General features: G+C 38.0%; 1 protein-coding gene across 3 annotated transcripts in view; it reads right to left on the bottom strand.

Annotated features, from left to right (window-relative positions):
• The window catches only part of col9a1c (collagen, type IX, alpha 1c), a 44,150-nt gene that overhangs the window by 29,977 nt on the left and 1,970 nt on the right, over positions 1-12,203 (bottom strand). For all 3 annotated transcript variants that reach the window (XM_084739839.1, XM_084739840.1, XM_084739838.1), the window contains exons 2-4: positions 5,661-5,746; positions 3,539-3,610; positions 1,710-1,839 (exon numbers count right to left, since the gene is read on the bottom strand). In XM_084739839.1, the coding sequence (XP_084595965.1) occupies positions 1,710-1,839; positions 3,539-3,610; positions 5,661-5,746 (288 nt within the window). The remainder of the gene's footprint in view (positions 1-1,709; positions 1,840-3,538; positions 3,611-5,660; positions 5,747-12,203) is intronic.

Raw genomic sequence — 12,203 nt, forward strand, 5'->3', positions numbered from 1 at the left:
TTTCAAAGCAAAGGAGCAGCGGCTCTACACTGAGTCACCTCCGAAGGTCTGAGCTCTTCACCCCATCTCTAAGAATGAGCCCAGCAACCTACAGAGGAGACTCATATCGCCCACATCTATCTGTGATCTCATTTTTTCAGTCAGTAAAAAAAAGCTCATGACTACAGGCGAGGGTTGACATGTAGATCAACTGTTCATTGAAAGCTTTGTAGTGACACTCCACCTATTTAAAACATGAAGTTCAGTTTACTCATCTACTCAGCTTCTCTCTTGGGGAGCTTCACAAAGTTTTGAAAAATAACCCTGATGGTGTCATCACTACAGATTTTGAACTGACAGTCTGCAGAACAAACTGGGCATGTGGAATTTGAAAGACGAGGGCATTTACCAGGCACTGAGGGTCTAATGACAGATAATAAACAGACGGATGATGTGAGATTGAATATTTTAAGTGCTTGAGTCTTGCAAGTGACTAAAAGTCTGGATATGTCAGCCTCTGCTGCTTTAAGTTTGACCATTCTTTTCATATGATTGTTTTCACTATCAGTCATGATTTAGTCTATGATGGTCAAATGTCCATAAATGTTTCCCATAATCCCATATGACATCTTCAAATTGCTTGTTTTGTCCAACCAGCAGTCCAACACGAAACCACATTCAGTTTCATTCATGCAGTGTCAGTGGGTACATTTGGGACTAGTGCATGTTTTGATTTTTTTTTCATGATAAATGGCTCAAATGAGCCATCCACCAGTTTCATAAATGAACCTCGAGTAGGTCACCATGAGCATTATACTACTCATCCTGTGAAAACAGTTGTATAATGTTTCCTGTTGCCCTTGATTTTTGGCAAGTTGAAAGGTAACCCTGTTGATGTGATAGTGATGTCATCAGGGTGGTCTGAGCTGAGGTTTGAGATTACAAATTCATAAATTAAAGGCATGGGATTTGAAAGATACAGGCATTTTTCAGACAAGGAGGGTCTAACTAACAGATGCACTGTATTTAAAGCTTGACAGATACTGACAAGATGCCAAGTCTTGGCCTCTGCTGCTTCGATTTGGATCATTCTTTTAAAAGTCTGATACTTGCAAGTCACTCAACTTTATGAAAGTGAAATATTAAGTGGATTCCTGACTATGCTTTGCAAAATGAATAACCCTTTAAAGATTAATTAATGGCTATCAAAACTGCTCTCAATTTTTTGTTTAGACCGCTGGATTATTTGAATGACTTATTGCCTCAAAACAACATACAACATTTCAAAGGGTCTCTCAAGAGGGGCCCACAGCTTATTTTTGCCCCATGTTGCTACAACTACCCTTTAATTACGAAGTAGGGCAAATCTTAACAGGAATCCAGTGCTGTCTCTGTTCAGTCTAAACCTTTAAAGGAGTATGTACAACAGAAGATAAATCATTAAAAAAGGCATGGTGAAATATGTCTCAAAGGGCTCCAATTAGGGTCCCACACTCACTCACACAAGTACACAAAATGCCTCCGCTCTGCCTTTGTGTCTGAGAGATGCCAAAATAGGTTCAGACATGTTTTTCTTTACCAATTATATGCTGCTCGCCACGCAGTAACATCTGTGCCGGACCTGTAATAATGCAACACCTGCATCAGGAGACCACTGCTGCCTGCCGCTCGACATTCGTGTGTGTTTTTATCTGTTTTCCTTTAAACCCTCTTTACTGTACAGCACTTACATGGTTGGAATTTGGAAGTTGGCCTCCCTGTCGAGGCGGTAGGCCACCTGGAGGGGAGTGGAGCCGTCCACCTTCCTCACACCTTTCAGAGCGATCACATCCAGCTGGAACTGGGTGATCAGATCGAAACCTATGAAGGATAATGTGTGACATATATTGTGATGGTGATATAATAATGATCATTAACATATACTGTATACAATAACAAAACACTACTACATATATAGGAGCAAACTTTATAGGAAGAATAAAGAATAAGACAGGTTGCTTAATATGTTATTTTCTGGGATGACACCATACAGTGAAGTGTTTGTTTTATTGAGATCATACAGTTTTACATGGTCTTGATAACAAATGATTATGTCTCAACAAAGCAGTCAGTATGATTTTCTTGTTAATTAGGAACAAGACTTAAACTGAGGTTGCACCAACAAGGATTATTTAATAAACCTTATTACAAATCATGGTTTAACTTTAAATTATGTTGCACCAAACTTTCAAACTAGCTCAAAATTAAGAAACATTCGATTTAAACCTTTGCCTGCGCCCAGACCTCCGAATGTGTCCACTACACTGAGTTGAATGATTCTGAAAATGGACATGGAGTGCAACAAGTTGAGATCCCCTTTTTAGTTTGTACTCTAAACCTAGATTAAATTGAATTCTGTTGCACCAAAACTTACATTTGAAATGTTATTAAACTTACACTTGCAGTTTAAATAATCAAGTTCCTCAAAGAATCTCAACCCCTTCTTTCATCCCAGTTAAAACAGTCTGCTTTTTATTCTTCCATTAATTAGGCCAATGAGAAATTAGAGCTTTGCTGCTGAGTCGAGTAGGCTAACAAACTTTTTAGCGAGCTAGCAAAGAATGAAATGTTTTGTTAACTTTTTAGCCAGTTATGTAACATTTTGTTAACTTTTTAGCTACTTAGCAAACAATGAAATATTTTGTTAAATTTTTAGCTAGCTAGCAAACAATGTACTGTTTTGTTAACTCTTTAGCTAGCTAGCAATGTAAAGTGTAATCCTCCCACCCTACTTTCATGCTCTCTAGATCCCGACAGTGCTCAAATTTATTTTTCATTAATTAATCTATTTTGATTTGGGTACGCAAACATCTCCATACTGATTAAACTCTATTTAATTTTGATTTATATCAATAAAGTTGGATTAGTTTTTACAATGACAGAGCTCTGTGTAATTTTAAATCTATTTGTGCCCTGTTCACCATCTTAACCTCAACCTGCTGGTGGCGCCATAGAAAAGTCAGGAAGCGTCTTCTTTATATATTTATAATGCATTATATATGTGTCCTCCATAGAAAGTTTTGAAAGTGTGTGGAAATTGTTCAGTCTGGACCAACCAGCATAGGATTACAGCCTTTTTCCATCATAAAGGTATAATTATTTCACAGTTACAGAAAATGAATGATAAGGCTGGTAAGGAATAGCAGTGAATCCAGTGTGAAATAAACAACTATTTAACAATGCATTAGTTTTTCAAAGCACAGAGCAGGATGTGTGCAGATGTGTTGAAGGAGTTGGAAACAGGGCAGTGGTGAGCAATTACAATCTTGCTGAGTTCGAATTGTTCCAACTGAAATTCTGTATAGCTCAAGTGGAACATTTTATTTGGCTCATTTGAAATCTGAAGGTGTCTTGAGGCATTAGGCAGCCCACCCTGTTCAACTAATTAAACTCACCACCTTCCTTTAGATAGTCTATTTTCTGCTTTAAGGATTTTCACGGCTTAGGCTTGTGGTTTTACAACAGTTTCAACTGCTGATTTTTGCTTTTGTTTGAATGCAACCCAACTGTAGGTCATTACCTGGAAGATCATCTTGTCCGCTTCTCATTGGTGGGCAGACGGTATCACCATCCAATCGGTTGAAGTCTGGTTCTGATTGGACATAAAAAAAGGCAGTAATCTTGTTACATCTGCTCTTTGCTGAATTTGACAAAAGCAATGTATTAGCGGTCAGTTTAATTCAGTTGACATGTTCCAGGAGACAGATACACAGGAAAAGCAAAGTCTTTAAAGTCAGACTGGATTAGCATCATAATGTACTGTGCTACATTTTTAATGTGAGTTTCTGTTACAACTACAGTTACAGTGTTTCACATGACAAAGCATGAACACAGATGCAATCAACACAGGCTTTGAGATTTATAATGCAGACTGCTGCAGACCCCTTGTGATCCAAATATGTCATCAGAGATGGAAACATAATGTTGATAAATATGGCGGCTAGTGTTGCATGACTGTGGCCAAAGCAATATGTCATCAAAAAGATTTTACTGTAGAAGGTCAATGTGGCCGGTGAGCCCCTTTCCTTCTTATTTATGTGTATGATTTATCAAGATAGAAGCCTCCTTTGGTGGAAACTGCAACCTGCAATACATCACTGCCATTTGATTTCAGCTTTCATTATTACTGTCTCAGTGTTTTGTTTTTGCTATTTTTTTTATCTAAACTTTTATATTGTTGTTGTTTCAGCAATATGAAAAATAAATGACTGGCCTGTTTTTTGTCAGTCTACAAAATAAAAGCATGGCCTGATTTTTCATTGCCATTAATAAAAATCCATACTTTTGTGTTGTTTTATTTTTTTAATCTAGAAATAAAAGTCTGGCCTGGCTTCTTATTTTCATTACTATAAATGTATACTTTTTGTTTGTTTTTGTTACTTTGCAAAATAAAAGTTTGGCCTGATTTTTCATTACCATTAATAAAAAACAACACTTTTATGTTTTTTTTGTTTGTTTGTTTTTTTGTTTTTTTATTTTGGTATTGTTTGGAGTTTTTTTAATATACAAAATAAAAGCCTGACCTGGCTCTTCATTTCCATTAATGTACGTTTATATTGTTGTTATATTTTTGTTAATCAACAAAATAAACATCTGGCCTAGGTTTTCATTGCCTTCAATGAAAATCTATACTATTAAATGTATTTATTTTTAAAATAAGAGCCTTACCATTAATAAAAATCTATTCTTTTATTTTGTTTTTGTTTTATTAATCCACAAAATTAAAGTCTGGTCTGGTTTTTCATTTCCATTAACACACTGGCATGAATATAAAAAAGAAAAGCTTATCAGTTTCAGTATAACACCTCTTAAATATATGTGGTTCAAATTTTTCCAGTCCCAAGACAAGTCATAGAGGAAAATCAATTCCTAAGATGTGTCAGTAGAGGGCGCTATCCCTGAGTCACTACTCTGCTGATGTGAAGGGGAAGAGCCTCTGTAAAAAAACTCAATGAAACATGGATGGTGACTGCCAGAGGGCCTCCCCAGTCAATAACCTGAGTCAGCTCATTTACAGTGAACAGCGTGAACACCACACATCTGGAAGCCGTTCCCAGATCCCTCATAACTGCTGAGAAATGAGATAAAGTGGTGAGACGGTATTTATAATCCCGTATTTACTACCACTAAACACTTATCTGACTGTGCATGTGGGCCTCAAGTTGTTAAAGTTACTGCCTGCCGCGGCATTACGCTCAGAAAGCCAGTCATTAGTGCAATGAGCGGGAGATGAACCACAATTAAGGTGTCACATGCAGTTGCATGTGCGCGCCGTGACAATGAGGCAAATTTCGAAAAAGCAGTACACCTACTGTATCTGGCACTCACATGTTAGCTTTACTGTGTCCCCAAACAACAGCAGCGAAGGGGCTTGCTGTGATTATCAGAGGGGACATTTAATCTGATTTAATCCCACAACACAGACCAGCACAGTGTGTCTGCTATTTCTGGCCTTTGCTTTGTGAGTTCTGATAAAGAGAATGACCTAGCAACAGTCAACACGCGGGCGTTAACGTTAACCTGAGTCTTTGTCTGTGTTTACAGGACAAACAGTTTCACAGCGATGGCGGTATTCATGAAATATACGGTACACTGATTTTGTGATGTGTCAATGATGGTGCATCGCACAGCGGGTGACTTACGTCCAAGTGCTGGAGCGAGGAGGAGGGACAGCAGAGCCACGCAGACAGGGGAGTACGCCACCATCGTCAGATGCCACGGTTGCTTTCTGTTCAGGAATGAAGGAGAAAATCAGCATTCATTCATGCATCTAATTCTCTTTGACAGTTTCTTTGAGCGTGGATCAATAACTCTACAAGGATGACATGAAGCACTTTGCTGGTGTCCTCTGTGCTCATCCTGAGCACATTAATAGAAAGAAAAACTTTACGCTGTTCCTTCAAATGCATCCAGTGAAGATAAAAAAAAGATTACTGTAAGCAGAATATGACAGTGAGAAAGTCATAACATCTCATGGAGGTGGAACAGTTGTCAGTTACATTGACAAACACATTTTTATGAATAAAATAATCACGTTTCTGATGCATTTTAGTGCAGATCAACCCAGTATCATAGCAGTTTGTGAAATTAGTCTCAAAACGTAATAGACTCAAGTCCATGGACAATAATTGTTGTACTGAATGTAGTATAAAGAATGAGGGTCTGCATGTTTGATGAAAGTAATTATTTTAAACCAAAACACAATACTGTCTAAATCCTAAGTAGTTTTGTTGCCTAAACCTACTCAAGAACTTAATTTTTAAGTGTAACCCAACGTTGCATATTTATTATTGCTACCTTGACCACAGAATGAGATCAGTGGTTGATAATACAGTAGTTTGTTTAGTTCTGTTTATTGATGCTAAAGAGACTTAGCTAAACTGGTTTCAAATAGCTTACAATAAACTATGGTGAAAAATCAAAGTTGCTACAATCTTTTTTTTTCAGCTGAACTAAGTTGTGTTGGCCTCTTTAAGGTAGCCTAATTGTTTCGGCTTTACGGCCTGCAGCCTCACTGTTTTGGGTCATTCTTATCAACCTTGTTTCCAGCCTCAGCAGGCACCTGTTTTCAGTGAGAAACCTCAAATAGATTCAACCGTACAGAACCTGATGAACAATAAATGACAGACAAACATGGTTGGAGGCTAGCTGGTGAACATAGTGGAGCATTTAGCAGCAAAAGAGCCAGATATTCCCCTCAGGGGATGGTGGAGACCAAAAACAGAGTTAGAAGAAGAGTATTTACATCCATCAAGAGGACCCAATTCTGTATATAGCTGTACATTTTTGCAAACATCTGCCATGTCAATATAAGGTGATATGTCCACATAGCTTTTTTTTCCCCCACTTTTTTTTTTTTTTTTTTTTTTTTTTGTTTTTGACATTTTTAGGTACACCGGCAACAATATGTTGGCAACCATGTATTTGCCTGTTAGCCCTGGAAAAATCTTGTAAGTGGACCTTAAGTTGGGATGCATTTTTCGCCAAGTTGTAATGAATGACATTTTTCATTCGTACATTGCTATAGTGTGTACTATAGGGTACTGAAAGATTAGCAGGCTAACTAAAAACTAGCATGAGTAATTTGAGGCCAGGTCATTTGAACTTGTCATCCTCTTGATCGATTGCCTTTTACTGGGCGTCATATGTTACTCAGTCAGACAGGTCGTTATTCCTTGGCCCCGCCCATTCAGGTGTAATTTAACAAATCAGATCATTTCTGGCCTCAGAGCAGTCCAGTGACAGCCAGATTAAGTTTCTCTCTAAAACTCCACTCTTTCTTCAGGATGGCTCTATTGCAGTGGACATGAATCACTACAAGCCTCTTGAATCAATTACATCAACCGTTATTGAATACATAAATAACATGGATATTATTTATGATTGCCTGCATTATGAAGTGGAGGTATGTGCTTCTGCTCCTCTCAAGTAGCCTAATGTATGTGCACTAAATGCTGGAGAAGGTGGATGATAAATGACAGCTTCTCCAAGGTGATCCTACACAACAGTGTTTTAGCAGTGGTACATTTTGTCCACCCTTTTATGAGCATTAGCACACCCTCCTCCTTTAGCTTCTCATGCAGGATGTGTGTCCTCCAGCATTGTGACAGCTTTCCACGGCAACCCCAAATGCAGCATCGCCGTGACTGATAGTGATAGTGAGGACTCTTTTCTTGAAGCAAGGATTGTAGCTCATCAATCTGAGAAATAAATGAGGTAGGGGTGGTGTTACTGAGGGCGTCACCCGTCTTCAGTCTGTGAACTCTCTCTTAGAAATGTGTGTGTTTGCTTGAGGAGTGTGTGTGTGTGTGAGTGAGTGCAGTGTCAGAGAAATGACTAATGGCTAAGTCAGCAAGGTCTCTTCAGAGGAGGCGTTGGGCTCTAATATTATGCCCTTCACGTTAAAGGAGCATCTCCTGAGCCTCAGTGGGATTGACTGTCTGCCTTCCACGCCGATTCATCTACAGTCTAGACTGGTGCAACGATACATCACTGATGAAATCTGACAAGAGATAAACTATTATTGAACTCTTCAAATTTACAAACCAATAATTATTTAGTAATAGTTTGATATTAGGGGAAATTTACTAATTGGCTTTTTTGCTGAGAGTTAGACGAGAAGATCGCAGCCCGTCCTCACAACAAAAACAGCCATATAGGTCGTCATGGCCGAAATAATGATGACAAGAGCAGTTTTTCATCCAGGACGAGCTTATGCCTGATATCTGTTTATTGTTAGGAAGCGCCCCCTAATGGACATATCATGAATGACAGGGGGGGGAGCGAGACAGTCCACATTTGGAGGAGGTGGAGTGGACCGATGGGTTAAACAAGCTCAAACAAGCACGGGACCTTCACCCAGGAGACCGAGGTTTGAATCCTGTGTGGAACAAAACGTAAACATGGAGTTTTTTAAAACTTTGTGTAATTTAAACACTTTTAGCCCAAACCATGATCTTTTCCTAACCTTAACAAAGTAGCTTTGGTGCCCAAATCTAACCAAATTGTGACCAATTGGTCTGTCACTGCCAGTACTTTCCTTTGGTTTGATAAATGTGTAATGTAACTATGTGTAAAATCTCATGTGAGTCATGTCGTCAGGCGAGTGATGTTACAGTCACATGACACATGTAACGTAATTATTTTAACTCATACTATGATCTTTTCCTAACCCTAACCAAGTAGTTTTTGTGTCAAAGCCAACTAAACCAACCAAACTACAGCTGTTTCACAATGTTGTGTAATGTCACATGAGTTATGTCACATGACTGATATAATGTAGTTAAGGTCCAGTCGGCCTGTCATTGGCGATACTCTCCACTGGTGATATATGTGGTATATGCTGGGAGTAACTGACAATTGATCTATTGTGGTGTTTAGGTATGAGGATGTGTTGTTCGTGGTCCATGTAAAACCAAAAGTCAGTGTTGACTTATCTAAATATTTACTACATACACAATTTATGTCACGTGACTTATGTGACTTACGCCACGTGACCTACATAATGTAGAGTAGTTATTTTCAACCTAAACATGATCTTTTCCTAAATCTAAACAAGTAGCTTTGTTGTCTAAACTCAACCAAACTGTTTCCGTTTCACACATGTTTAATGTTGCATAGTGTACTTTTTTTTTTTGTTTGTTTGTTTGGGCATTTTATGCCTTTAATGACAGGACAGCTGAAGACATAACAGGAAATGGGGAGAGAGACTGAGGGAATGACACGCAACAGGGGGCCATGGGCTGGAGTCGAACCCACGGCCGCTGCAGAGGACTCACAGCCTCGGTAAATGCGGTCGACACTCTACCAACTGAGCGATCCAAGCGCCCTAGCATAGCGCACTTAAGGTGTGGTACATCTGTCACTGACACTTTCCACCAGTGATAAATGTGGTTTTGGGAGTCATTAACAAGTGCCCTACTTTGTCATTTACATATGAGAACATATTGAAAGACTGATACTGCAGGAATGAGTCCGGAAACCCAGAAATGAGTTCGCATATTAGCACTTCTGGTTGGCTCTTCTTGAAGTCAACAGGTTTTTTTTGTTTTCGATATTTGTCTGAAGGTCTCTGGTTAACAAGTTTAAGAGATTTTATTGTTTTGTTCTTTGGCATAAAATGCATTTGTAAATTACCCACTTGTGTATTTCAAAGCATTTATGTATCTTAAAAAGGTGGTTAAATGGGACTATAGAGGTTGTTGTTTTTAGACCGGACTCAGTGATACTTAGCGGGGGTGATCCTGAGTCATGGGACCACGGTGTAGTTTGTTTATAGCATAATGTTAGCTTTTTACCTCTGGTGATTAAATATAAATACATAAACATGTTCATTTAAGTATCATAAAGTTTTGTTTGCTACAGAGCTTATTTTTCTTATATTCTGCACTAAATCCAATTGAAAAATCCCGTTGGCTTTTTGTGTATGGATCAGAGAGATCTTCCTTGCAGCACTCTGTATACTTTAAATATTAAGCTACAGTGAGGAGATGGTTAGCTTAGCTTAGCTCATGTAAAAATAACCGCAATTTATGTCACAAATTTTTCACTTCATCTTTTGTAGGGATTAAACAAACAAGGGTTTTTTGGGAGTTTTACATAGGCAGTTTTTTTTTTACCAGACAGAACCAGATTAGCTTTTCCCTCCTGATTTGCTACGCTAACTATTTTCTATGAATATCATTTTCACATATTTTTACTGGTCTATAGTGTTAGGCTAGTTCTAATCTAACTTAACTTAGTCTAAACCAAGTTTGAAAATTTCACGACAATAAAGAGTTATTGTACTTATTTCAAGTGATAAAACCCAACCACCAGGCTAACTCTGAACATGAGAGCACTCACTGACCAGTCATACTTAATGCCACAAAATAAAAAAAAAAAAAGCTTGTTAACAATACTCTGGAACAAGCAGCGTGAAAGAAAATAGTTTCTAGAAAATGCAGTAACCCTTTGGAAATATATCGTTAGTGGTTTTATTTTGGAAACTGAGTGGTCTGGCACAATTTCTCGGTCATGTCTTTTAATTTGGAAAAAAAAGTCTTAAGTCTTAACTTTCCAAGAGTTTGGACAAATTAGTCCTATTTCAGATAATTTGAGGAACGGATGCATTTACATATTTGAAGTTTGGTTACTTTGATCAAAGTCTATCTTTGTGAAACCAGATATTCAACAGACAAATATGAAGGTGAAATCAATCTTGTCATCTGTTTCTTAGCAAAAGAGCTAATAAACCTATTTCCCAATATGCCAAACTATTCCTTAATGTCAGACAGAAAAACAACAAATAAACATCAATACTGGCCAAATCAAATCTATTTTCTGCAAAGTCTGCTTTTCTTTAAATCATCTCTTTTGACTTCCTCTGAAGCTTCTGACTTAGTTCTCAATGTATTTCGTCACACTTGTGGCTGTACAGCAATTACAAAGTAAAAGCAAAATGTAGAAAGACAAAAATGGAAACAAAATTGCTTCTTTTTCCTGTGGTATGAAACAAGATATTTTTGTCAGATGGCATCTGTCCTCACATTCAGGCTAATATAGTGACAACCTTGCAGAAGAAATTGCTGCTTGAAGTGTTTTGCATAGCAGGCAAAGAAATCCTCAGGGGTGACTTTTCGTTCTGAGTAAATGACATGAAAGCCGTCTGAAGATCGGAGGATTCTAGGAGTTGACAGTTGTCGTAATATAAGCTTTGAGCTGAAGGCATGGCTTCTTAAATGTTTAACATGAAATTCTGTCAAACATGCACCCATATCACATTTACTGTACGTGTAAATGTATGTAATTTGCATCCTATGAGATTATAGGTCCTGTTTTAGAGTTGTGAAAGTGAAGAAAATACTTGCCAAGACAAAGAAAATCCCCAAATATATTCCAGTAAATATCCCGCCATGAAATCACTCAGTCAAGTCAATTAAGTAATGACATGTCATCTGCTTCAATTCCTGGCATTCATCAAGGTTTGATGGGACTTTCCCTTCGCTGCCACCCATGTCGTGACGTCCCATAGGTGCTCGCAGAATGCTGAGCACGAGCCAACACTCCTGGCTTGATTTCTGCTCTCTCATTTGTCTTAATTACCCTAAAAATGGATGGCTGTTGAGCACGAAGCAATCAGCAGTACATTTCAGTCTTTATAAACTTGATGTGAGGACAAAGACTTTGAGTAAGAGATGTGTGAAAACGTCTTCACAGATCCCGATGCTGTACTGTAGACGTTAATCAAATATTCATTCATTTATTCAGGCTTTGTCCCAGCAAATTAAATGGAAACACTCAAGTGCTAAAGGCCGGAAGCTTGGTGTTTATCACTTAAGAGCTTTTTTCCCTTTTACTTTGTTGAAATGTCACGCAGTGGTGGTTTACAGGCGGCGTGTGTGTGCGTGTGTGTGGGCCAGATTAAAAGGCAAATGGCCAGCTTCTTTAATCTATGCTAAGCTACAAATCTTATTGCACCCATAAAGAGTGATCAGAGTGCTGCACAGAGAAAAATGTAAATGTTGTGTTGAATCAACTAATCTTTAATCATTATTGTCACATAAATATACTTATTTTTGTTTAATTTAATTAAATGTGTTATTTATTTATTTATTTATTTTTACACTTTTCTATAAGTCTTAACTGATGAGCTGAATGAATGTCCAGAGTTCAATCAAGTCATTAAATTCAGTTTCTAAAGAAAC

This window comes from Lutjanus erythropterus, chromosome 16 (genome assembly GCF_056507025.1).
Source record: "Lutjanus erythropterus isolate fLutEry1 chromosome 16, fLutEry1.hap2, whole genome shotgun sequence".
Taxonomy (NCBI): Eukaryota; Metazoa; Chordata; class Actinopteri; order Lutjaniformes; family Lutjanidae; genus Lutjanus; species Lutjanus erythropterus.